Genomic DNA, 23,600 nt, shown 5'->3' on the forward strand with positions numbered 1-23,600 from the left:
AACGCAATATTAATTCAATCATTTGAATAGAAGTCAAAGCCACTTGAAGCCCTTTAAGGAYTCAGTCTGTTGTGCTGGCCTTTTCACATATAGGTAGTAATTTTCTCCTCAAAARTTTCATGTTGTTTCTAGCTGGATTACATAGGAGCTATTTTTTTATCAATTGCTTTTGTTGCAGTCTCCTTTATGTCCAAAAATTAAATGCTACAACAAATATATAACTTTTTTTAATGCATTGCAGCTAAAATAATTTAAAARAAAAGTTTAAGGAAAGATTGATTGTTAGTTGTATACCAGTGCTACTTTAAATTGAATCCTTTTGGCTTTTGGTGAGGGGGTTGTTTGGTTTTCTAATTAGGGGGTTTTGTGTGTGTCTCGTTATTTGGGGGAGAGTGGCGATTTGATTTTTGCAGGGTTTTGGGGGCTTTTAAGGGTCATCTTTATTCCGTYTTCAGATACAATTTCTCCTCTAGCTGTAGGGGCTGAGGGATGGAAGAGAAAGGAGCAGCTCAGAGCAGCTGCTGCCTCTCTGCACTCATGCTGGTCCACAGGAGGTTGGGTGTTCTGGTAGGAAGGAGTAACAGACCCTGAAGTTAAAACCTGTTCACAAAATGCAGTTAAGAGTAAAAAATTCAGTTCAGTGTGTTTTGTTWGCTTTTTTGTTTTAGAGGTGGAAAAAAACAAGCAATAAAAAAAAAGAATTATGTAGAATGCTGTAGAGACTTTGTATAAGGGCTAAATATGATTTATCTTTCAGTGGTTTGTATGATTTTAAAAAAYCAGCAATGTTTCCTGACATTAAAAACGTGTTCTTTCAAGCTAATGTACTGGTTTCTTTAAAGATTAATTATCAAATTATGTTGAGAATGTACAAATGAAAAGGCTAAATGAATAGTTCTCAATGAATTACAAAATCTAGTCACTATAATACAGTATAAGTGAAACATGAGTTGAAATACGATTCTATTTCAGAGTTTATTTTCGGAGAGACTATGAGAGAAGAAATTCTGAAATTAATTTCTAACCTGCTGGAAATGCATGAATTAATATGTCAGAAAGGTTCTTAGTGAGTTTGCCTCACCCCACCCTCTAATAATAATTTATGTATTATCTCCAACAGGAAACAGTCCTCAAGATAGCCCTAGGAATTTCTCTCCCAGTGCCTCAGCCCACTTTTCTTTTGCACGAAGGTAAGAGGTTGGTTGTAGTATTCAGCACACATTTTTCATAGAGGAAATGTTGTTGGACCCAGATATAAAAGATGATTACAAATACATGTGTCATGTCTATCATTTAGAATAGTAAGTATTAGCTCATTTACGTAAACCTCAGCAGCAACAAATTACTGAATGTGTGATGCAATGTGAGCATATCTTTTTTAATTAAAAAAAATAGATTAATGACTTAATTGTAATGAATCCAATTYGGACATTATCTTGTTACTCATTGAGATATGGGGAAATTTTAAACTACTTGAAGGTTTCTTATGTTTTTTTTAAACAATGTAGGAAGTATATTGGTTAAAAGAGCACTATAACAGAGGTCCTGAGTTCAGGGTCTGATTTTACTGYCAGCAGCAATGCCATTACCATACTTCGAATGAATACCTGTCCTTGACTTGTTTCAATGACGGTACACTGGGAAGCATTGTCACGGAAGTGTTGTGAGCATTAATAAATGTTAGTAGAACTTGTTTAGAAAGTTTAGAACTTTARAAGATCTAAAGTGAAATTGAAAGGATCTATGAAGTAAACAGTTACTAAATGAACCATAACCAAAGTTGATATCACGTCATGGGAGACTGCCAGTGTGGTTCCCTATCACTTAGCACCTTGTCCGTGTATGTCAAATAATATGTTCATTAACTCTTAAGTCTGTGAAGGCAGACAGCGTTTATATGTTTCCCCAAGACTTTACATATRAAAAATGAAATTGGAGTGCTTAAGTGGTGTCAGGTATGTAACCGTTGGGTTTGCAGTGAGATACAAATTGCATCTAAAGCTTAAGTTGCTTAATCTTTACTTGGGGGAATCAGTAAAGTAGAACGCACAAGTTCTCAAAAGTGAGTTCTCAAGGAAGTGGCATAACTTTTTTTTTTAAAGCTTCAGAGAGGTGAGACTTATGTATTTTTTTAATCTGAGTCTAATTAATCTGTGATAGTAGATCTTGTCAATCTTTCCAATAACTTATGATGCTGTTCTTTTAATCAACACCTTAAGGAGTATTTCTTTTGAATCTACTTCCTCTTGATAGTTTTCATTTTTTCAGAGTTACTACCTCTTGGGAGATTACATTTGTTTGTGAGCATATTTTTAGAAAGATTCATTAAATCCAGAAATAAGTTATAACAGAAAAAGCAGATGTGAAAGATTGAGCAAGCATTGCTTAGAAATGTAGCAGTCAGGAAATAGTTTTCTTTCCCCACCCGTAATCAAAAGAAATTTTAAAACATTATACATTTTCAAACCTTAAAATTCAGAATTAATGAAAAAAGGGACTTATGTACCAATGTTTCATTTGGCTTTTGACCTCTTAGAGCACTGTAATGACCTCTAAATAGATTCTCTAACTGAAAGGAATTTCTCTTATTTAAACATGTCACCACTTTAGTGGTGACAATAAACATTTAGAGCCATTTTATATGGAAACTGATTTTGTACTATTTATATAATGAAAGTTCTTGATGACAATGACGTTTAAAACCACATGAATGTAACTTTTTCGTATGAACTTGGTATGTTTGTTCTGGTTGTTTTCATATAACCTGTCATGGGATGAATTTTCATAGTAAAATTATGGTTAATGAGAGCTGACTTCTGACTTTATGCTTTTTCTGTTACATTTTGTTACTTTAATGGATATACCGGGGAAGGGAAGGACAGGCCTCYGTGTGGTAGAGCAGGTTGAAGGACCAGGAGCTAGGTGGTCTAACTGTATAGATACTCCTTTTTTATCCATTGCCACCCCATCAGAAGGCTGGGAAAGTGTGAGGAAGGGAGAAAGAGGCAAAGGAAATGGTTTGAAGCCTCCTGTGAAGCTGCTTTCTCTAATGTAGCAGCATGCTTCTCTTGGGAGAAGACAATGTAGGTTTTGTTAGGGCTGATATATCATGTAGCAGCTTCTCATCAGGTGTTGGCCATGCTGCAGAGGAGCTGCCCAGGGGAGGTGGCCCTCTGCTGTGCTGTCAGCTGGCAGGCAGGGCTGGAGGCAGCCTTCCCCTGTACCTGGGCACCGAGCTGGAGGGTTGCCTTCCTCTGCCCATGTCTGCTGGRTGATCAGTGCCCAGGAATAGCCTGCGCCTCAGGAAGTCACCACTTGTGCTGTACATGCAAGTCCAGCATCTATAGACCTGTGTGTAGGTGACAGACTCTGCTTTCTAGAGCTGCTGATTAAAACCATACTCCAGAGGACAGAGACAARTGTGTCAGAGTCCAGAGGAAAATGCTGTAGGGCTTGCTCCCCTCTTTTTCCCATAATCCCTTGTGGATGTCTCCTGTTCTCCCCTTGCCTCCCAGATGGCTTTCTGTGGCAGCCTGTCCCACCCTTTCTGTGTGATGCAGGTGCCCTGCTCACTGTGACTTACTCAATAAGGAAGTGCTTTCTCTCTCGCAGACATCTCACCATGTTTAAATACTGTCTTAAGTTCTGCTTAAACTCTGAACATCTTTAGCTTGCACAGCTAAGCCAAATGAGGACAAAACTGCTTTTAGAATGGTGCATTCATCTGGAATTAATACCTTGGTGAAGAGGAGAAGGGCAAAGAATGAATTAAGAAACAGATTGTGGCAGAGGTGGAAGTTTGGTTTTTTTTCCCAGAATTCAGTATTTTGATACAATAAGCAATCTCTACCACATGTGCTTTTTATATTTTAATAWTAATAATGTACTATAGTTTCTTTTCTCAGACTTTATGTATGAAATGTCCCAGAGCTTTGATTGTAGTTTGTGGATGAATAAATAGATACACTGGAAAGAGTGTGGGACTTTTTAGACGGAGAGCTTGAAGGAAGGGACCTCTTAAACCTCTGCATCAACAGATTTAAGATTCCTGATTTGACATGACTTTAGTTCATTGAAATTACACTTCAATAGATCTTCAGGTCTTCAGAATTACCCATTTTTTGTCAATTGGGCTTSAGAGATGATCTTTGTACTAGCTGTATAACAGATCTTCAGTTCTCCTTTCCCCACTGTCATACTGTTTGATAATAAAAACTAGTCCTGTTTTATTATTTATATATCATTTTGCGCTTTTTTTAACATGTTTGATTCAATTGTACTGCAGTCATGGGCATCGAAATGAGAGGTAAATTCCACCTTCTCAAAAATACAAAGACTTACCTCATAATTGGTTTTTAGTTTGACAGTTTGAATGTTTAAATTCCATGTTGTCTTTGTGTACATCACCTCAGACACTGAAGAACATTAATTGCATTTTGGTTATAATGTCTGTATTTATTTTATTTTTTTTATTCTGAATGAGCATGATTTTTTTCCTGAATTTTTTTTTTTACTGATTTTTGTATGTAACCTTAAACAGGTTTGGTTTTACCTATTCATTAGCCTGCTAGTTTGTTGGTATCCTGTGCCGATGCCACTGAAGAATGCACTATCCTTATATATCAAACAGATTGTGATGGTTACTCTGTGGCTCAGAGCACTGTGGTTTGCATTTGTTTAATTTTTTTTTAATTTGCTTCTTGTTATTTTTTATCTGATGTACCTTAAAGTTGTGAACTTCCTGTGGTCCATTTCTGTGTGTATTAGTTAGACACCAAATCTGTGAAGCTGTTCATTCACTTTGTGGTTGTCTCATCTCATAGATTTTTAGTCTGTAAGCCTAAATGACCCGTGGTGAATGCTTATTTATTGTGGTCCCCTGTGAAATTACAGTGTTTATTAAGCCCCCTGTTTGTATCATGCTTTTGGAATGCAGTTTTACACAGTAATACTTCCACAGATGTTTCTGCATTAGGATACTGCTGTGTTCCTCTGGCTAACCTCTGTTCCATAACTTTCAGGACCGATGGTCGCCGCTGGTCTTTGGCTTCTCTCCCTTCTTCTGGCTATGGTACAAATACACCCAGCTCAACTGTTTCTGTGAGTATCTGTTTTGCTGTGCTGATAGATTTCTTTTGCTTTAGCTTCTCAAATGTAGCAGCATGCTTCTCTTAGGAGAAGACAATGTAGGTTTTGTTACRGCTGATATACTTGGAACTAGCACGTGATAGGAAACTGCTTTACTTCATTGAAATAAAACTTTATGCAATGTGTGCTTTGCACAGAGATGCTTTCTGGCTGTGAATGATGTTTAACTGTCCCATTTTCRTCTGCCTTATATTAACCATATATTAGTTAGGTGTCAAGTCTTGACTGAGACTGCTTTGATAACAAGAAGAAGAAACTATCTGTGAGATGATTCACGCATCCTGGGTTAGACTGCTGTCTTAGGATGGGGTGAATCACATGTTTGCCTTTTCCTTTGGCAATTGTGAGATGTTAGTGGATGATAATAGGTTAGATACCTAGCATTTGAGATGGCTGTAATCACAATGGAAGAATGCTTTGGAATGTAGGAATAGGATAAGTCTAATTTACTAATTTTTATCCTTTGGACCAGTAGTTTTSATGTGGTTGTGGTGATATAAAAAAAAAAAACACCTGAGAATTTAAATTGCCCCCATTTCCCCCATCCCACTCCGGTGAGAGAGTGATCAAGGCAGAGACTACGGGCTGAGATAACAATGTACTGAAAACCAGAAGCTAAGGAATAAGAAATGTGCAGTAATGGCAGCAATATTAATACTAAAAGTTACAAAGAGAAGGTGCTTTACACACAAAAGGTGTTCRGGACCTCAGGTCAGTTCCATGTGGCTGCTGATAGCAAGACAAGATGGCAGTTGCTCTCTGCTACTCCTGTTCCCCATCCTTAAGGCTGAGACAAAAACCAGTGATGGACGAACCCCCAAAAAAGCTGGATTGTCCGTGTTATGCCAGAGCAATGTGCTTGGCCGGGCTGGGCTGGGCTCGGCTCCACTCAGGCTTGTCTCTGCCGCTCCATTCCCCAGCTGCTTTCTCCGCTGGGATTGCCCATGTGCGCCACTTGGAACGGTGTTCTTCCTGAGGGATAGGAAGGGATGGGCAGCAGTGGGAGAAGGACAAGTATTGCAGTGCTGGTGCTGGCTTCCCYGAGAGAGAAACTGAACAAAATGGCACACTTGTGGTGTGAACTTGCCTTTTTCTTCCCTCCAGAGCCACATCCAGCTGATGATGTGAGCAGTATAGAATAGCAACAAGTGGCTCTAAGCTCTGCTCCCTCCCTGCAGCCAGGACAATGACCTTGTGTCAGCCCTGCTGCCATACATGTACATCTGACTCCTGAGCCACAGCAGTGCCTGAGATCCTGCTCCAGGACATGGAGCCTCTACCTTGTGCATCTTGCACATCTCTGTACTGGAGAAGGAAGTACTGTTACAACCTGGTACAMAGGTCTTCGGCTGTAGTAGACACAGCTGAGACTGTGGAGAGAGAATTGTGGAGGCAGCTGCATTGCAAAWAGGAAATGGTTGGCATTTTGACAGTTAGAGAGCATCTACTGCAGTAAAAGGCTTGGTCTGTGTTGATCCAACTATGGCTTTTCAACTTTTTATGCTTTGTTTTTTACCTTTTATGATTGACAGATATTGCAGGATGGGTGATACCTGATTATTTTAGGCTGTTTCTTTTACAGTTAAAGTAGGCTTTCTCTTCCCATGGGTTTGTTTGGTTTCTCTAATAAAACAGTTTTGTACCACGTTCTGTGCAATGATGAAATGTGACCATTTTGTGTTATGACCAAGTCTTTATTTTATTTCTGCCCACAAAGACTTCTGGAAGGGCAATTCTTATCTGTCTGAAACAATGTTGAGCAATTTCATTTACCTTGAGAACTTTTCCTCTAAAGCACTAGTTATTGACCTCTGCTTTCTTTTCTATGTAGGTGTTACTTTTGCCAAATAAATTCCTTGGTTTCACATTAATTCGCTAACARCTTTTCTGTAGGGCTTGTTCATGTATACCTCTTCCTAGAACTAGGTCAAATATGCTGTGCTCTTCACCTCAAATATATTGACATAAGTGAATTTATATCAGATAGAAGTAATTGCCATAGAAACACTGTCATTGTTTTAAGAAACAGGCTTGTGCTAGAAAGGACATTAAAAGCTGTGTCAGAAACAGATCAAAACACAGTTTTCATTTTATGTCCTTATTCATTTCTTTGGTATCTTCAGTTTTAAAATGATAATTCTAATTCTTATACTKTTTCTCCACTTAAGTTCACTAGCTACTGTAGGCATCCTGGAATGTGGAGTAGTTTTTGCTTACACTGTCCATACATTTGTGTACTTAAATGTCTTAACTTCTATAATAGATCATTGTTGACTTATCCCATTATCTTTCCTGACTAGAACGTGTAACTATTAAAATAGATGTCTTCCCAAGCATTCAATAAAAAGTTTCTTACTTGTAGAAATAAACTTACTTTTCCAATAAATACATTTGAATTTTGTTGAAGAAAGCAACAGTAGAGAATTCATGCCATAAATATCTGTGGTGTCCCACCCGTAAGAGTAAGGGAGCACCCAGGATTGTAAATACTTATGGTCAAAAGAAATGACAAAAGTCAGATGATCCACAAAGCCTCACTAAGTTTTACTAGTAAATTACACACTTGGCATAGAAATTGCTTTGTTAGTCCCTGACCTGCTATATAAACAYATGTCAGTGGGTTTTGGTTAAAGGAGTAGGGTTTAAGGGAAGAGAGAAGGAAACAAAAAGAAAAAAAAGAAGTGAGAGAAAGAGATCACGAATTCTGGTTCCAGTATCAGTCCAACACATGGGATGTCCAGGATCCTGTGAGTACCCTGGGCTTGCGAGGGGGTACCATTTTGTACGTAAGCTGTCCCCACCCTGAAGGTGGGTTTCTTACTTTCTGTGCAAATTAGTTATCACTCAGTCCGTTCTTCCAGGTCTTTCTGGAAATGGATCAGAGGGTTTTGGGCATCTTTTGGGGTCTTGTTACCCCTTCATAGCCCATGCCTATCTCTCCACCTCATTTGTGTGTTTGTGCTGTTCTGAGTTGTGTTTGTCTCCAGGAGCTGGATCRAAGACATTTGTCCMAGAAAAGTGCTGTCCTACCTYRCTATGGCCCCTTGTCCAGTCACATCTTGTTCTTTCTCACAGCGTGCTRTTGCCAGCAGTCCTTGGCTGCTGTTACCTGCAGTCCTTGGTTGGTGCCACAGCCACCCTGCTCTTGGTGTTTGAGACAAACCCTTCTCTTCCCAGCTTTGGCAGTATCTTGTGGTTTGTTTCTGGTTCTGTTTTGCCCAAGAATTTGCTACTGCTGATCAGCCCTGCAAAAGCACTTGGACAGCCTTTGAATTCTAAATCTAGCTACTATTTCTTCACTTCTTAGTAGAGATGTTTTTCACTTTCTTCTTTCTCCCACTGGGTGATATATGTGAATCACAAAACCAAAACTAGAAGTGTACCCATGTAATTGGTTTCGTGTACTATTTTAGAATCTGAAGGAGCTAGCACAGTAGAGCCTCCTCCTCCTCCACATTATTACTAATTCTTTGAAGCAGTGAGAGACCAGTTCATACAACACCCTAAGTGTACATATGGAAGACTCCCTTTTCAGTGATGGGTAAAAAAATTTCACATTAATCTAGGCATGTTTCTGCCAATGAGCAGAAAAAGTTTTTACGCATCACAGTAGAGCATAACTTGGTCTTTACAAGCAACTGAAAGTCAAAGCAGGGGATAAAGTGTCTGTAGTTACCGCTGTTACATTGAGGTGAGTGTAGCTCACCATTTCTTGCTAGCCTTTTTTTTTTTTGTTTGTTTTTTAATATTGAAAGTGATGAGATAAATAGGAATTACCTATTTAATGGAAACTTGCGGGTTTGGAAGTAGTGCATGTACCAGATATACCAGTTTTCAAACAAAATCAAAATTAAAATCAAATTAAAATACCTTCTGCTGGATTATTCAGTTGAAAGAAGCTCTTGGTAAATCTTATTCTAGCACAGTTGGATCAGGTCTTGCTAGTTGAAAGATGCAGTCGAGATGATTGTGTCTTCTAGGAGAGCAAGCTTATACAAGTGATAAAGTGAGAGAGTACACAGTGGCTTATTTTTCAAATCTGCATTTCTGTGTCAGAAGAACAATTTGCGTTTACACAATGCACTGTGGTTGAACATATTAAAATTTATTACCTCTTTTGTGATTTCTGAAGCATTAATTCTAAATGCCAGGATAACTAATTGTTGTAAGAATTTTTACTGTGAGAATTTAGATTTGTATTGAAATYAGAATTTAGATCACAAAAAAATGTACTTTGTGCCTGTGATAGTCCTGTTATAACTGAGAGTGATTAATGTTAGGAAGATCTTCATTTTAATCCTGTTGGATCTAAACTTATATGAGGAGAAGTGGGATATAAGTTATTTTCCCACTGATCTTCCCATAATYCCTTGAAACCAAAGAGGAAGAAAATGATTTTATAGGAATAGCATCTGTGATGCTCTGTATTGGGAAATTCTTCTGTGCTAGAGTATCTTTCATTGTACAGAACTTGGCTGTAGGAAATATGCTGTGAGGTTAACTGCAGCTAGCTGCTATAGTGTGCGATAAGAAAGAATTTACCTGAGCTGTATGCTGAGTTATGGCAGTGTGCTAGGGCAGAATTCTATACGTGAATTACTGTAACGCAGCAAGTTACTACCTATCATGTGAACTGTGGTAAATTCTTGGTGTGCCTGCCTCTTAGCCTGCAGCAAATCAAGGTGCACTCTTAGTGCTGCTGACTTCAGCTTGTTCTCATGTGGTGCAGYGTTCCCATGTAGACCAGTCTTTCTTAGCCTTTTCTGCCAGTGGGTTTTCTTCTCTTTCACTTTTGGGAGATGACTTCATGAGATCTAGTGTGATAAGAAAGCTTTTCTTGAGCTTCTAGAAGTTAGGATATTAGCCTTTACCACACAAGTTGCCAGAAGATTAAAAAGACTTCCTAGTTTCTGTGCTTACCAGCCTGGATATTATCTGCTGAYCTTAGCAATGCAGGGGCAATATTTGCACAGTACAAAAGTTTATTCACTAGAAATGATGCAGCAAAGAAACTCTTACTGTGTTTGTTTCCATTCAAAAAACACCCAGGAAGGGGCCTTTGTGTTCAATATGAGAAGTCAGATAAGCAGTAATGTGCACATTTAAATTGATACACAGAAGAAATACATTTTATTGAGAAATCCAGTTGGAGACTGAAGAGCTCCAGAAAGATACCCAAGTTTTTTAACTTCTTCCCTTCTGCAGGTAAAATACAGGGAATGTCTGCATGGTACCGAGCAGCTTTGTACAGTCAGACAAGAATATTTATGTATCAGCTAACTTGGAAATTAGTTTTGGTACCAGAAACAGTAGAACATTTCTCTGTCTGTTAAGTCCACATTACATAACAGCCAAGGCTGGTTGTTAATGCTTTGAACTGAGTACTTGTTCTTTAAAAAGTGTATCAGATCCAGGCTCACGGAAGTAGTTTCAAAGTTCTACCTCCAGGCATCCTGTATGGTTCAAGTAGAGCTGCATAAAAAAGCATAAAATATGATAGTGTGGTCATTTGCACTGCTCATGTAATTACTTGAGGCTCTACACATGAAATCTTTCTAGGGTAGGTTTGCTGGTAACACTTCTGATTTCATGCCTGTCTATATCTTCCAGTTTTGTACTAAGTGGATGGTTTGAGTGTAATTCCTTTTACTTTTTGTCAGACATATAATCTGTCTTGATAAATGTAGTTCTYTCATTTTATTTCAATGTACACTTGTTTATAAGAGATTAGTATATTAAGTTTTCCAGCAAGATTTTAGATGTTATTTAATTTTATTTTAAAGAGCATTAGTAACATCTTAAATATGGATAATGAAGTACCTTTGTTATGAAGATTTACAATTGATGTTGTCATGGTAAGTTGTACTTTACAGCTACCATACTTAATGTGTCCCACTCCAATAATTAATTTTCAGCAGACTCTACTTTAGCTATTATGTATTGTTGGCATCAAACATCAGATGTCACCTTTGCCACAGGTAATTTAAATTTTTGAAATGCAATGTTTTTTTCATCTGGAACTGAAGTGGTTCTTTTTTAAAATATTTACTCTATACTTAGCTCATGAGTTTGAGACGAATTATATATTTTCTTCCCTAAATTGGTAGTCAGGCATGAGAAATAGTAACTATTAATTTTTAAATTAAATTACTTTATTCATGAGTACCGAATATGATCCTGAAAATGTTTTTCTTCAGTCTAATGAACACTTGTGTTCTGTTTTGCTCCTGTAGTCATCATGCTCATCCCAAGAGAAGCTACACCAGTTACCATACCAACCGACACCTGATGAACTACATTTTTTGTCTAAACATTTCTGTACCACTGAGAGCATTGCCAGTGATAACAGGTGCAGGACCACTGCAATGCGCCCTCGGTCCCGAAGTCTCAGGTGAGTTTCTGTGTCTGAAAACRGGTTGGATGTAAATTCATGGGTTGTAGGGAGCGTTATGGTGTTGTATGGTGGCGATCTTTACTGGTTTTGAAATGACTGAAGTGTAATACAAGGAGTATGTAACTGAGGCTGAATTAAGAATAGACCATTTAAATACTTGCTCTGGTTTTGACCGTGACTTACTTCAGTGGTCAGTGTTATTAAGATAGGTTTTCATGTGAAGACAACCAACCTGCAGAGACTGTCTTGATGACCTAGTTATTAGCAATCTAATTGTTAATCTRATTCCCTTTCTGAACCTGTTCCAATATCTCACCACCCCGACAATAAAGAATGTCTTCCTGATAACAAATCTAAACCTGTTCTCTTTCAGTTTCAAGGCATTACCCTTCATCCTCTCAGTACACACTCTTGTAAAAGTCCCTCTCMTGCTTTCTTGTAGGTCCACTTGCGTCTTACACCCCCTACAGTACCTTGTAGGTACTGGGAGGCTGCTATAAGGTTTCCCTAAAGTAGTCTTTTCTTTAGGATAAACAGCCCCAAATCCCCTGTCATCACAGGAGAGGCCTTACATCCCTTGATGTGGCTGTGTTCTGGACTTGCTCTAGCAGATCCGCGTTTTTCCTGTGTTGAGGACTTTAGAGGCTGGGTACAAAACTTCATGTGGTGTGTCATGAGAGCAGAATAGAGGAGAATCACCTTCTGGCCATGCATCTTCTGATGCAGCTGGGATTTGGTGGCTTTGTGGGCTGTGAGTGTACATTGCCAGGTCTTGTGAAAATTCTCACCCACTAACACCCCCAAGTTCTTTTCTTCAGGGCTGCTTCMAATCTGTTCTTTGTCCAACCTGCATCAGTATTTGGGATTGTCCTGACCCAGGTGCCATAGCCTCATTGAACTCCATGAGGTTTGCACTGGCCTACATCTCAATCTCCTGCCCATCGCCAGGTCCCTCTGCTGTCCCTTCCCTCCAGTGTGATGGCTGCCCCACAGAATCTGGTGTTGTCAGTGAATGTGCTGAGCTGTGCTCAATCTCATGGTCCATGGCCCTGACAAAGCTGTTACAGAGGGACAGTCCCAGTACTAACCCCTGATGAATGACACTTATCTCCACTTGGACATTGAGCTGTTCACARCTCTTTGAGTATGACTATCCAGCCCATTCCTTATCCACCCAGTGGTCTGTCCACAAATCCATGTCTGTCCTRTTTATAGACAAGGGTGTCATGTGCAGCAGCGCCAAATGCTTTTCACAGGTCTAGKCAGATGACCTCAGTCTCTCTTCCCTTTTTCACCTGCATTGTAACGCCACTGTAGAAGGCCAGCAGGTTGGTCCAGCACAGTTTGCCCTTAGTGAAGGCAGTGGTCTTTCCTTATTTTCCATGTGCCCCAGCACAGTTTTCAGGAACATTTGCTCCTTGATCTTGCCAGGCACAGAGGTGAGAATAAACAGCTTGTAGTTCCCCAGGTSTTTCTTATTTCTCATTTTAAAAATGAAGGTTATTTTTCTTTCTCCGGTCACTGGGAACTTCAGTTAACTGCCATGGCTTCTCAAATGTGATGGATGAAGGCTTAGCCACTTTGTCTGCCAGTTTTCTCATAATCTGTGGATGCATTACAAGAGGTCCCATAGACTTGTGTACCTTCAAGTTCCTTGAATGGTCTTGAACCTGATCTTCTGAAGCCAGTGATTTTACATTCTCCCAGTCCCTGTCTTTGCCTTTTGTAGTCAGCTGCAGAACCTGACAGTGAAGAATGAGGCCAGGAAGTCATAGWGTATCTCAAACTTCTTCATGTTTTGGTAACCAGGTCTCCCGTTTCCATCCAGAGAGGGCCCACATTTTCCTTAGTCTTTTGTCACTGATGTACCTTTAGAGCTTTTCTTATTGCTGTTGATTTCCCTGGACAGATTTAATTCTATCAGGGCTTTAGCCTTCCTAACCTGATCCTTGCCTGCTCAGGCATTCTTTCTTTGTTTCTCCCAGGCTACCAGTCCTTGATTCCATCCTTTGTAGGTTTCCTTTTTTATTTTTGAATTTGTTCAGGAGTTCCTTGTTCAGGCACTCAGGCCTCCTGGCATTTCTGCCTGACTTCCTCTTCATTGGGATACATCATCCCTGAGCTTGGAGGAGTTGACCCTTGAATATGAGCCAGCTCTCTTGGTCCCCTGTTTTGTCCAGTTCTTCATCTCAGAGTACTCTGTGAAGCAGGTCCCTGAAGAGACAAAGCCTGCTACTGAAGTCGTGAGCCATGAGCTGGCTGTGTGCCCTCTTTGCTGCCTAAGGATCACAAACTCCACTCTTTCATAGTCCTGACACACAGGCTGTCCTTGACCTTCATGTTCCTCACCAGCCCCTCTTCGTGGGATGAGAATGAGGTCCAGCACAGCACCTCTCCTCACTGACCGTCCTATTACTTGGAGAAGGAAGTTATCGTCAACACATTTCAGAAACCTCCTGAATTGTGTTCCACCGTGCTGTGTGCTCTTGGGCGCTTGGTCAGCTCCTCATTTGTCCACAGGTAGATCTCCATGCACTGCAGATGGTTACCGAGTGCAGCTGGTTATAATCCAGCTGACTTCATAGGCAACATCCCTTCCTTATCTCCTTTACTTATCCTTTCAAAAGARCCTGCATCCTTCCATTCCAGCACTCCAGTCATGGGAAGCATTTCTGTGAAGCCAGTGAGACTGTAGCCCTGCAGGCGTGCGCACGTCTCTAATGCCTGTGGTTTATTTYCTGTGCTGTGTGTATTTGCACAGAGGTGTTGAAGCTGAGCGTTGCTGAAGCTTACGCATTGCTGCAAGTTGCTAGAGTTCTTCGTGCTGCTCTTCAGGTGCTCTCCTGTTGACCTGTGACCTCTCTTCAGGYTCTGGGAATCTGTTGCTGATCCTAGTATCATACTGATTAAAGTGGGATCGATTGAGGTTCCTCTGCACCCAAAACTTTCCAATACATGTTATGATAAAGTTACTCCTATAGGATTACCCCATGTGGAGTTGTTCTAGTCCAGATCTTTTAGACAAATTGAATGGGGCAGGGTCACCTATACAGGAAATTCACATTGAGATTTTTTTTAAGAGCTTTGTAGTGAACAGTGAAGCTCATGATAGCAAGAAGTAGTTTTGTAGGTGAGCCAGGTCCATGGGTATCTTTTATGAACTCCTTTCTTCAAAGTCTTGTGCCTTTTTTTTTGCAGGCACAGTGCTTCAGCTTTGTTCGACTCATGCATGTGTATGACATTATTTGTAGGAAGTTACTGTCTTTCTCTGATGGTCAGATTGAAAACAGAATATTCTGGTATCTTTTTTTTTGAAATTACCCATTTAGAAGAACAAAATTCTAACAAACTCATTTTTTTACTTTCTCACTTGCAGCTACCAGAGTTACCAGCTACCAGAGCTACCAGAGTCAGATCTTGCTATTTTGATTGTATCTAATCTTTAAAGGTAGTGGTATAGCCATACATAACAGTTAAATAGATCTCTGTTACCCTTCTGAGAAAAAGATAATGTTCACAAGGCTGCATCTGCCTTGAAATGTAGGTACAAAGTAGAAGAATAAAATGGTTAGCAGTTAGATGTCAAGTACATTAAATAATCATGAGGACTTGAACAGAAATAGCAGAAAGGAACCAAGTGTATCACTGATGACAGACTGTACCTTTCCAGTGAAGCCTGTGCTGACTTTTTGTTGCAAATAAATTCTACAAAAATAGAATAACTAACTGTAGTTCATGCTGGGACAAGTGTAAAGGGTAATTTGCTTCACTTGCAGCCCTGGACGTTCTCCTGCCTGCTGTGACAATGAAATAATTATGATGAACCATGTCTACAAAGAAAGGTTCCCAAAGGTAATGAATTATATTTAAGATACCCAGTATCTAAATTGATAGGCAACATAGGTTCTAAGTAAGTGGTGCTTTTGTTATGGGGAGTAATGATCCAGTGCTGTAATGGCTTCTATGAAGCATCACCAAGCTTTTGTTGCAATGATAAAATCACAATAAAGGAAATTCTGGCTGAGAACTGGACACTCATTTGGCAAAACTGCCAAACTGGTTTTGGAATGAATCATGCTGGTAATACACTCTGCAGATTGGAATCTGATGGTACACTGGATTTCAATAGGTGGTGTGTATTTGGGKCAAATGCATACTGAATTAGTAAATCAAAACAATTTCCCAGTGCTTAGTCTTGAATAGCATCTGCTGTGATACACCAGCAGATTCCTTCATTTAGTGCCATATCTTCATTTCCCCAAACATTTATTATATAATTCATACATGTATTATATTTCCTGATTTAATTGTGAGGATTGGTACACAGATGTGGTGGTTTGACCATGGGGTATGAGGATATTTTGCTCTCCTGTCCCAAGGCCTTGAGACACGAGTTCCAAGGTGCAGGTGTGTGTGCACAGCTTGAAGCACTATGCTTTTGTTGCTCCTAGGATATTGGTTTTCCCTGGAAAGTAAACCAAGGTACTATTCCTAAAAAGTGAGTAAAAAGGGAGAAATTTCTTTGCATTTCTTCATAAAARTATGAAGAAAGATTAGTCAGAATATGCAGAGGAGTTGAGCAACAACATGAAGTGTGAACAGAACTCAGTGTTTGAGATATGAACATGTATAAGATTACTTTTTAATAATAAGAGTATCTTCAAGGGTTTTTTTTTAAGCATCTGCAGTTCTGTGAGAGTCAAACAGTTGGTTCTGTAAAACAAACACTTCTGGGATCTGCAGACATGTTTGGCAGGACCTGTGAGCCCGTGGTGCTTTTAATTAGTCAAATGAGCCTCATTCAAACTCTGCCCAGTGAAATATTTTTATGGAATAACCTTTGTGAGAGTAATGATTATATTCTGGTTTGTAGTATCTGCAGTTTTAGCAGAACAAAGCAGAGCCCCGTGAGTTCTTTCTTTTTATTTATTTGTACTTTGGCTTTGACTTAAAAGGTTTTTAGTTCTGTTTAGTGATTATCACAAGATTAGTGCACAGTTAATCACCAGTGGCAGACAGGGTGGGGGAGMTGCATAGTAGAACAGTAGGGCTGTTGCTTTTCTGGACCGGTGATGTGGGGAAATGTCATCTGTCACTTTGCCTTTGTGTACTTKCTTTTTGGCCTTAGTCATTTCATGCATTACAGCTAGATAAATTCATAGACAGTACAGAAATGTTTTAAGGTCAGAAATAACTTTGAGGCTGTTAGTGTGATGCAGAGCTGATTTAATATATTGCTTTTCCATAGGCCACAGCTCAGATGGAAGAGAGGCTTCAGGACATTATAACAAATCATTCTCCAGAGAACATCCTTCCCCTAGCAGATGGAGTGCTCAGTTTTACCCACCATCAGATCACAGAACTGGCTCGAGATTGTTTGGATAAATCTCACCAGGGCCTCATCACATCACGATACTTTCTTGAGTTACAGCAGAAATTAGACAAATTGCTACAGGAGGTATGAGCCATGAGACTGCTGTGCGTTTGYCTGAAAAATTGTTTAAATCTGCTTGCCTAAGAGTTATCTTAAATGTTGTCTCAAATTACTAATGTTCACTCAAGGAATTGTCCAAGTGTTCTTCATAAACTGTTTTAGTCTACAGAAGGACCCCCACAAAAACTATTAGGCACCCAAGTGTATTAGTATGGAATGGGTGGGTTGTAAAGATTTCAGAAACAGCAGCATTATGTCCTGCAGTGCAAGTTATAGATTGCTTACAGAAGTATGTGCATAAGCCCCAGACAGGGCTGGCTATTCCATTTACTTTAAATAAATGAGGAAACATACACACTTCCCTTTTATCAGCACTACTATGTTGAGAAAGCGGACAGCAACCCTTAGTTTTCCATTAGTAAGAGATTATTTAATCTGAAGTGTTTAACAGAAATGTTTTTTGTAAATCTGTAGAAACTTCCATGCAATGATCCAGCTAAATTAATTAAGAAGAATTTGAAACTTGACAAATGCACTGTGACATAAGTTGCTGTAGTTTATTAATGTATAATTTTTAAAAGAAGGAATGTGGCACTCATTTATTTTGGTGGGATTTGATACTATGTTAAGAGCCAAATAATCTGATAGAGCAGCAGATTTAATATTCATTTGAAATCTTTTCCAGCTGGTCCATTAAGATACTATGCCTGTCTTAATTTGTTTTCTGCTTTCTTTTGAGTGCACAAGCAGTTTTGGTTGGATTTTTTTTTATGTTTTTCCTATGCTGCTTTTTTGTTAATTTCTAGTCAATAAATAGGATTTCTGACAATGCTGTGGTTTGAACTTCTTCTCTTCATACAGCAATACAAGACTGAAGACATCAGTAAATTTACTCTGGATTGTAGAAATGGTGTTCATTAAACATTGAAAATACATAGAGATTGCTTACTAGTCAAAAGGAAGTTTTGAACCAGTAGCCTTCTTATGAAATGATCATAGTTCTATCTTGCCAAAGTGCAGGCAGAATTGGCCAGTTCATAATGTTGGAATACAAAAAAACATGTCTAAACCAGGATTCACTGAACCTCTGTTAAAATACATACCTTAAAATGGCTATACATTGAGTAAAGTTTAGAGTATGTGTTTACTAACACCTCTCCCAACATGCACTAAAATAACATGCCAGCAAATTATTCTTCCGTCTGGATATAAAGCAATGCATTGTTTAAAAAAATCAACGGAACACTCGTTTTGTCATGTTCTTTGATGCTAATATGAAAAATAACCCTGTTCTGCAAMGACATTATACCTTAAAAAATTCAGACTTAAGTTTCGAGTCCACTGCTTACTTCTTGTTAATAGCATGATGTGGCAGTATGAAAACTTTTTCTTTACACAGCTTGGTTATGGGCACTCAGTTGTGCTTTGGATTCATGTGATTAATTTGTTGTCAATTCCCAGCTGCAGTCTTCAGTGGAATTCTGCATTTCCTGCTGCTACTTGGCACTGTGTAGTTATCTAAACTAGGGAAAGACTCTCTTGAGGTTGGAGCAGCTTCCTTCAGCCAAAATTTTTTTTATATTTCTGAGGTCAAGTGGACCTGAATACTTTCCTGCCTCATGCCTTTTAAATATAGTATATATTGAATCTTTTGTTCAATTAGGCACTTGAGTGTTCACAAAAGTCTACAAAGGTGCTTTAAATTTTGTTGGTGGTTAAAATATGCAAGTGTTTTCTTTATGGAAGAGTTTTATTTGGGCTTAGTTGATAATGTACAGAATTATGCTCCTGTCTAACAAGGTTCTTCTGAAAACTGTTGAGGACTGCTAGATGGTGTTTGTGCCCTTTTCTTTCYTTCTTTTTTAAACTCCACAGATTAATTGCTCTTATATATTTGGCAATTTTTAAGATTTTGGTGCTTATATTAAGAGCAATATGCATAATTTTAAAAACTTTCTTTTTTTTTTTAAATATAACATGTCATAGAAGAAGAACTTTTTTGCCCATGGTAATAATCTTTTGTTAGTTTCTCAGTTTTCTTTGTGGTTTTGAGTAAACAAGAGATTATGAAAATCTTAAGTCTGTGAGTTCTAGTGTTCAGAGCAAGGAAACACTTCGATATTTGAAGTAAGGGCTAGAATAAGTATATTCTAATTAGAAGAAATACATGGGTTTTTTTGCATTCACTAGCATCCTTAAATTACATAATTGGTTCTTAGWGGAGAACATTTAAAAGAAATTTTAAATGCAGCTTGGACCATTGTGCAGATGTTATCAAACCTTCTAAAAGTATTTTTTCTGTATGTATTCCTCTATAGCATTTCTCCCTCTCTTTTGTAATCTTCGCAGAACTCAATTTGTCATTGTTCCTTTCTAAATGTACCTTTATATTAGGCCTCTSTGCAAGTACAGGTTTTTCATGTGTATATATATATAAAAATAGTCATTTTTTTCTATGATTGACCCAAAAGACATCAGTATGAATTTGGCATGGATGTTGCTCATATCTGTTAGTTATGTTAGTTTTCATTTCAGCCTAACATGGTTAAATTATTGAAGCACAACCTGCATGTAGAGATGTGTGTTGATCTATATTGGTGTGTTKTATACTTTYGCAAAACTGKTGGTAATAATRSTATGTAAGCTTAAGAAGCAAGGAAGAGGAAAAAAAGTAGGTATTTATTGCAGACACCTTTGTTGTTACAGTATTAAAACTTTGAAAATGGGATTACTTTAATCATAAGTTACAGTGTTGCTCAGATCTTTGTTACCTCTGCTGGCATCTTAAAATTGATGTGCTATTTGTATCAAGTACATGAGTCAAACCTGTAAGGTGTCCTAAATATCATACATACTGTCCTAAGCAGTGTATTGAATGTGATTTGGTTTAATATGACTTTATTCTTATCTTTTAGGCACAAGAACGATCAGAGAGTGGAGAAATGGCATTTATCAAACAACTTGTTCGAAAAATCCTGATAGTTATTGCTCGTCCTGCTCGCTTACTGGAATGCCTGGTGAGGTCATGCTTACTACAAGTAGTGTTTTTCACTTAGTAGTGTAGGAATATCTCTGATGTAGTAGTCAAAGATCTTCACAATTGATTTTTGAGTATAGTAGGGCTGCATTGTTAGTGGGATCTTTTCCACTTCTTATGGAAAGAAGATGGAAAAGAAGTGATGCTACATGACAAACATCATGACAGGACCCCCCTGCAGTTTTGTTTGTTTCCCTGCTGCTGCAGCTGCTGTGGTATAGAATCTTTTCATCAGCTAAGGAAACTGCTTCTTAACACCAGTTGGCTTTTTGTGTTGTTTTGTTAGGCTTCCCTGTTTCTGGGAAGACTGTTGCAGGATTGTAATCGCTTGATGGTTTTCTCATTTCTTACCAGCTTCGTAATTTTGTTGCACTGAACAGCTGCCAGAGCTATAAACAGCTTGAGGTCAGCTCTGCAGTACCTGTCTGGTGATGAGAGCAGTAAAGGGATTAGGCTATCTGGRTACCTGGGTAGTTGTTGTTATACTGGGGACCAGAAGGAGAAGAAGAATTAATTTGTTTATGGATGAACACATCATCAATGTTGCCAGACTGGGTTAGTTTGTGTGAGCCATGTGGGCGTGTTTCTGCTTTTCTTGTCTRTGCTGTGGGTGCTGGGATGGCTCAGGTGCAGGAAGTTGCTCCTACACACAGTGCCAGTGTGCTTCAGTTGTTCAGTGGAACTAATAAACACTTGCAGAACACCGTGTACACAGGAGGATGGTGTAGACACCCAAATACCATTCCAGAGCCAGCCTGTGAGTCCAAAAGGGCCTGGCAGACAGCCTGAGCTGACTTTGAGCCCCTATGCTTGCCAGTACCAAGATCAGTGTTGATGCTGCATACAGCTATTTGAGGCTGGCAGGGTTTATGTGGGAGCCAGCCTGCTAYAAGACTCAAGTTATGCCTGAAGTTGTCATAACTGCATTTGCATGGCACTGAATCTGAGCTAGTAAGTCTTTCCAGCCTGCTTTTGGCTCTGTGCTGTGTCCCTTCATCTGTGGCACAGTTAATCCACACCCTGGCTCAGTCATCCACGGGCATTTTGAGAGCTGCCTCTATTTTGTTTTGGAAACACCGAGTCTCAGTGTTCTCAGTTGCATTTGATTCGTGATTTGCAGTTCAGAAGGAATCTAAAATAAGCTGTGTGCTCTGAATCAGCATGAAAGAGATGTTAAAAAAAAACCCAAAACAAAACATAAAGGAAGGCTTTAGAAAGAACACCTTAGCATGTCCTTCTTCTGCCATTGAATCCAAACTTGTTTTACTCCTTCCCCCAAGAAGCCTGTATCRTGTCTATCCCATCAGTGTGATGTTCCCTCTCTGTTTACAGGGCTCATATAATCTCACTCCATATCATCCAGTTTCTCATATGATGTCTTTTCTTCATTTTTTCCCTCTCTGGTTTACATACTTCTCTATTGTCACACATCCAGAAATGCCCTTGAACGCATCTTGTAGGCAGTCAGACCAAGACTTGTCTGGTCTTGGTACAAGCTTCCTGTACGAGCTTCCTGGCTTTCTCCCACCAACTCCAGCATCCTCATTCTCTGTTAGCTTTCTGATTGAGGTGCTGTAACATGTCCAGTGAAGGGCAACAAGACCCATGAAGTTTCTAGAAGATGTGTCTAGGAGCAGCTTAGGGAGCTGGGTTTGTCTCAAGAAGAGGAGGCTCAGGGGGCACCTTACCACTCCTACAGCTCCCTGAAGGAAGGGTGTAGCCAGGTGGGAGATGGTCTCCCTTACAGTACCCTGCAGAGCTACAGGAAATGGCCCTAAGCTGAGACATAGAAGATCAGATTACATATTTGATTTTTTTTTTCACTGTTAGAGTGGTGAGGCATTGGAATAGGTTGTCCTGGGAGTGATAGAGTCASCTGGAGGTGTTCAAGAGGTGTTTGGATGTGGTGTTTGATGATTGTTTGGTGGTTTAGGGGTTACAGTGGTGGTGATGAATGAATGGTTGGGCTGAATGATCTTAAAGGTCTCTCCGAACCATGATGATTCTGTGGTTCTATTTCAAGAACCAATTCTGTGGTTCTAATTCAATTCTAATTCTGTTCTGGTCTGTTTACCCATTAGTTCATTCTCCCTAAGTGCTAATTTCTCATGGGTTCTAGTACAAATCTCTCTTCACTTAGTTCCCACTTTCTGCCACTGGGATTTTATCCTACATTACTTGCTCTTCCTTATCCTTCAAGCAGAGTGATGCACATCCTGCACCCCTCCTTTTGCTGAGCCTGCTGAAGTGMGTGGAACAGAAGCGGTGCAAAGGCCACATGTGACTCTCTCATAGTTGAGTCTCAGAGCAGCAGTGGCTGGGAAAGCCAGCGCAACTTGTTTCAGGTGTTCTCACTTCAGACAGGATCTTCAGGAGGTTTAAACTGGGTTATGACAACCCTGCATCATCCTACAGATACAGATAGCTTGAACAAATTTAGATTTATGGTCATAAAATACATTTATTGTGCAAGATCATTTTAAGCTTAGACTACAAACATTGTAAACTTACAGAAATGGTATTGTTTTTCTGTAGTATGGGTCTGGAAGCTTTTGAATAATATTGGCTGATGTTTTAGRATATCTCTCTGAAATAGATAATGGTTGGAAAACTTCAGCCTCTGTAAGCAAGTTCATAAAATTGTAGGAAATGAGTCCAGCTTGGTGGCCTTCAGACATTTCAGATACCACACAGTAAAGCTGTCAGTTTTCTTATGGTAGTCTTGGCTCAGCTTTTTATAGCATGTGAATTCCCTTTTTAGCTTACTTGATTTTTGTAGGAATAAAGATTTTACAGTTCCGTATGTTGCGAGAGTTCCTGGCTGGCAATAATTTAATTTTTTCTCCATTTGTACATGGAAAATGAAAGAGTTGGAAGTGAAGATCAKAAAATAAATTCACTACTTGTTATTTGCACCTGTGTATTTATATGTCTGAGATAGATGTGCACACACACACGTGTACACACACACACACACATTCATATGATTAAAATGACCTGGTTTGAAACTGCCTTGTCTTGCTGATAAGTGAAGGACAAGTCGTATATCTGCCACTGCAGCAGGTCAGGAGTTGGTAATGTTTTTGTGACAAAAGTAAGTGGAAATCTCGGCACACAGCATCACACTTCTTTAGTTCCAAGGAGTAGCTTGTAAGAGACACAGCTGGARATGGCATGTAAGAGAGTGCAGTTTAGTTATCAGTTCAGATTTTTAGGCAGGCTAGCAGCATCCTGAGACTCCGTGTGGAACTAAGAGAGCTAGGAGAGTTCATGGGTTTGTGGTAAGTTCTTTGCAGTAGGCTGTAGATGATGAAAATTGTTTCATGACCAGTGTAAAACAAAGATTGTTTCCCTAAGACTGAAAATGCCAAACATACTTTATTTCAGACATGCTGCAGCTCCTCCTGTTAGCTGCAGCAGTTCTGATGCTTTCAAAATGAAGCATGATACTGGATTTCTCAAGCTGCCTTCTGGGTTGGGATGTCGACTTCCCGAGTCCTGAGTAGCATGAGGATCTAGGACAGGACCCTTGTGACTCAACATGTAGACTAAAACCCCATGGAGCTGTGTTGGGCCACAAAACAGTC

General features: G+C 39.3%; 1 protein-coding gene across 1 annotated transcript in view; it reads left to right on the forward strand.

Annotated features, from left to right (window-relative positions):
• Positions 1-23,600, forward strand: part of LOC130582514 (microtubule-associated serine/threonine-protein kinase 4-like) — a 108,053-nt gene that overhangs the window by 41,592 nt on the left and 42,861 nt on the right. Inside the window, exons 3-8 of the mRNA XM_057381269.1 lie at positions 1,121-1,190; positions 5,022-5,100; positions 11,382-11,539; positions 15,319-15,394; positions 16,791-17,000; positions 19,892-19,993. Of these exons, the coding sequence (XP_057237252.1) occupies positions 1,121-1,190; positions 5,022-5,100; positions 11,382-11,539; positions 15,319-15,394; positions 16,791-17,000; positions 19,892-19,993 (695 nt within the window). The remainder of the gene's footprint in view (positions 1-1,120; positions 1,191-5,021; positions 5,101-11,381; positions 11,540-15,318; positions 15,395-16,790; positions 17,001-19,891; positions 19,994-23,600) is intronic.

The sequence above is a fragment of the Malurus melanocephalus genome, unplaced genomic scaffold, assembly GCF_030028575.1.
Source record: "Malurus melanocephalus ecotype Western Australia unplaced genomic scaffold, MMel_1.1 scaffold_503, whole genome shotgun sequence".
In the NCBI taxonomy this organism is placed as follows: domain Eukaryota; kingdom Metazoa; phylum Chordata; class Aves; order Passeriformes; family Maluridae; genus Malurus; species Malurus melanocephalus.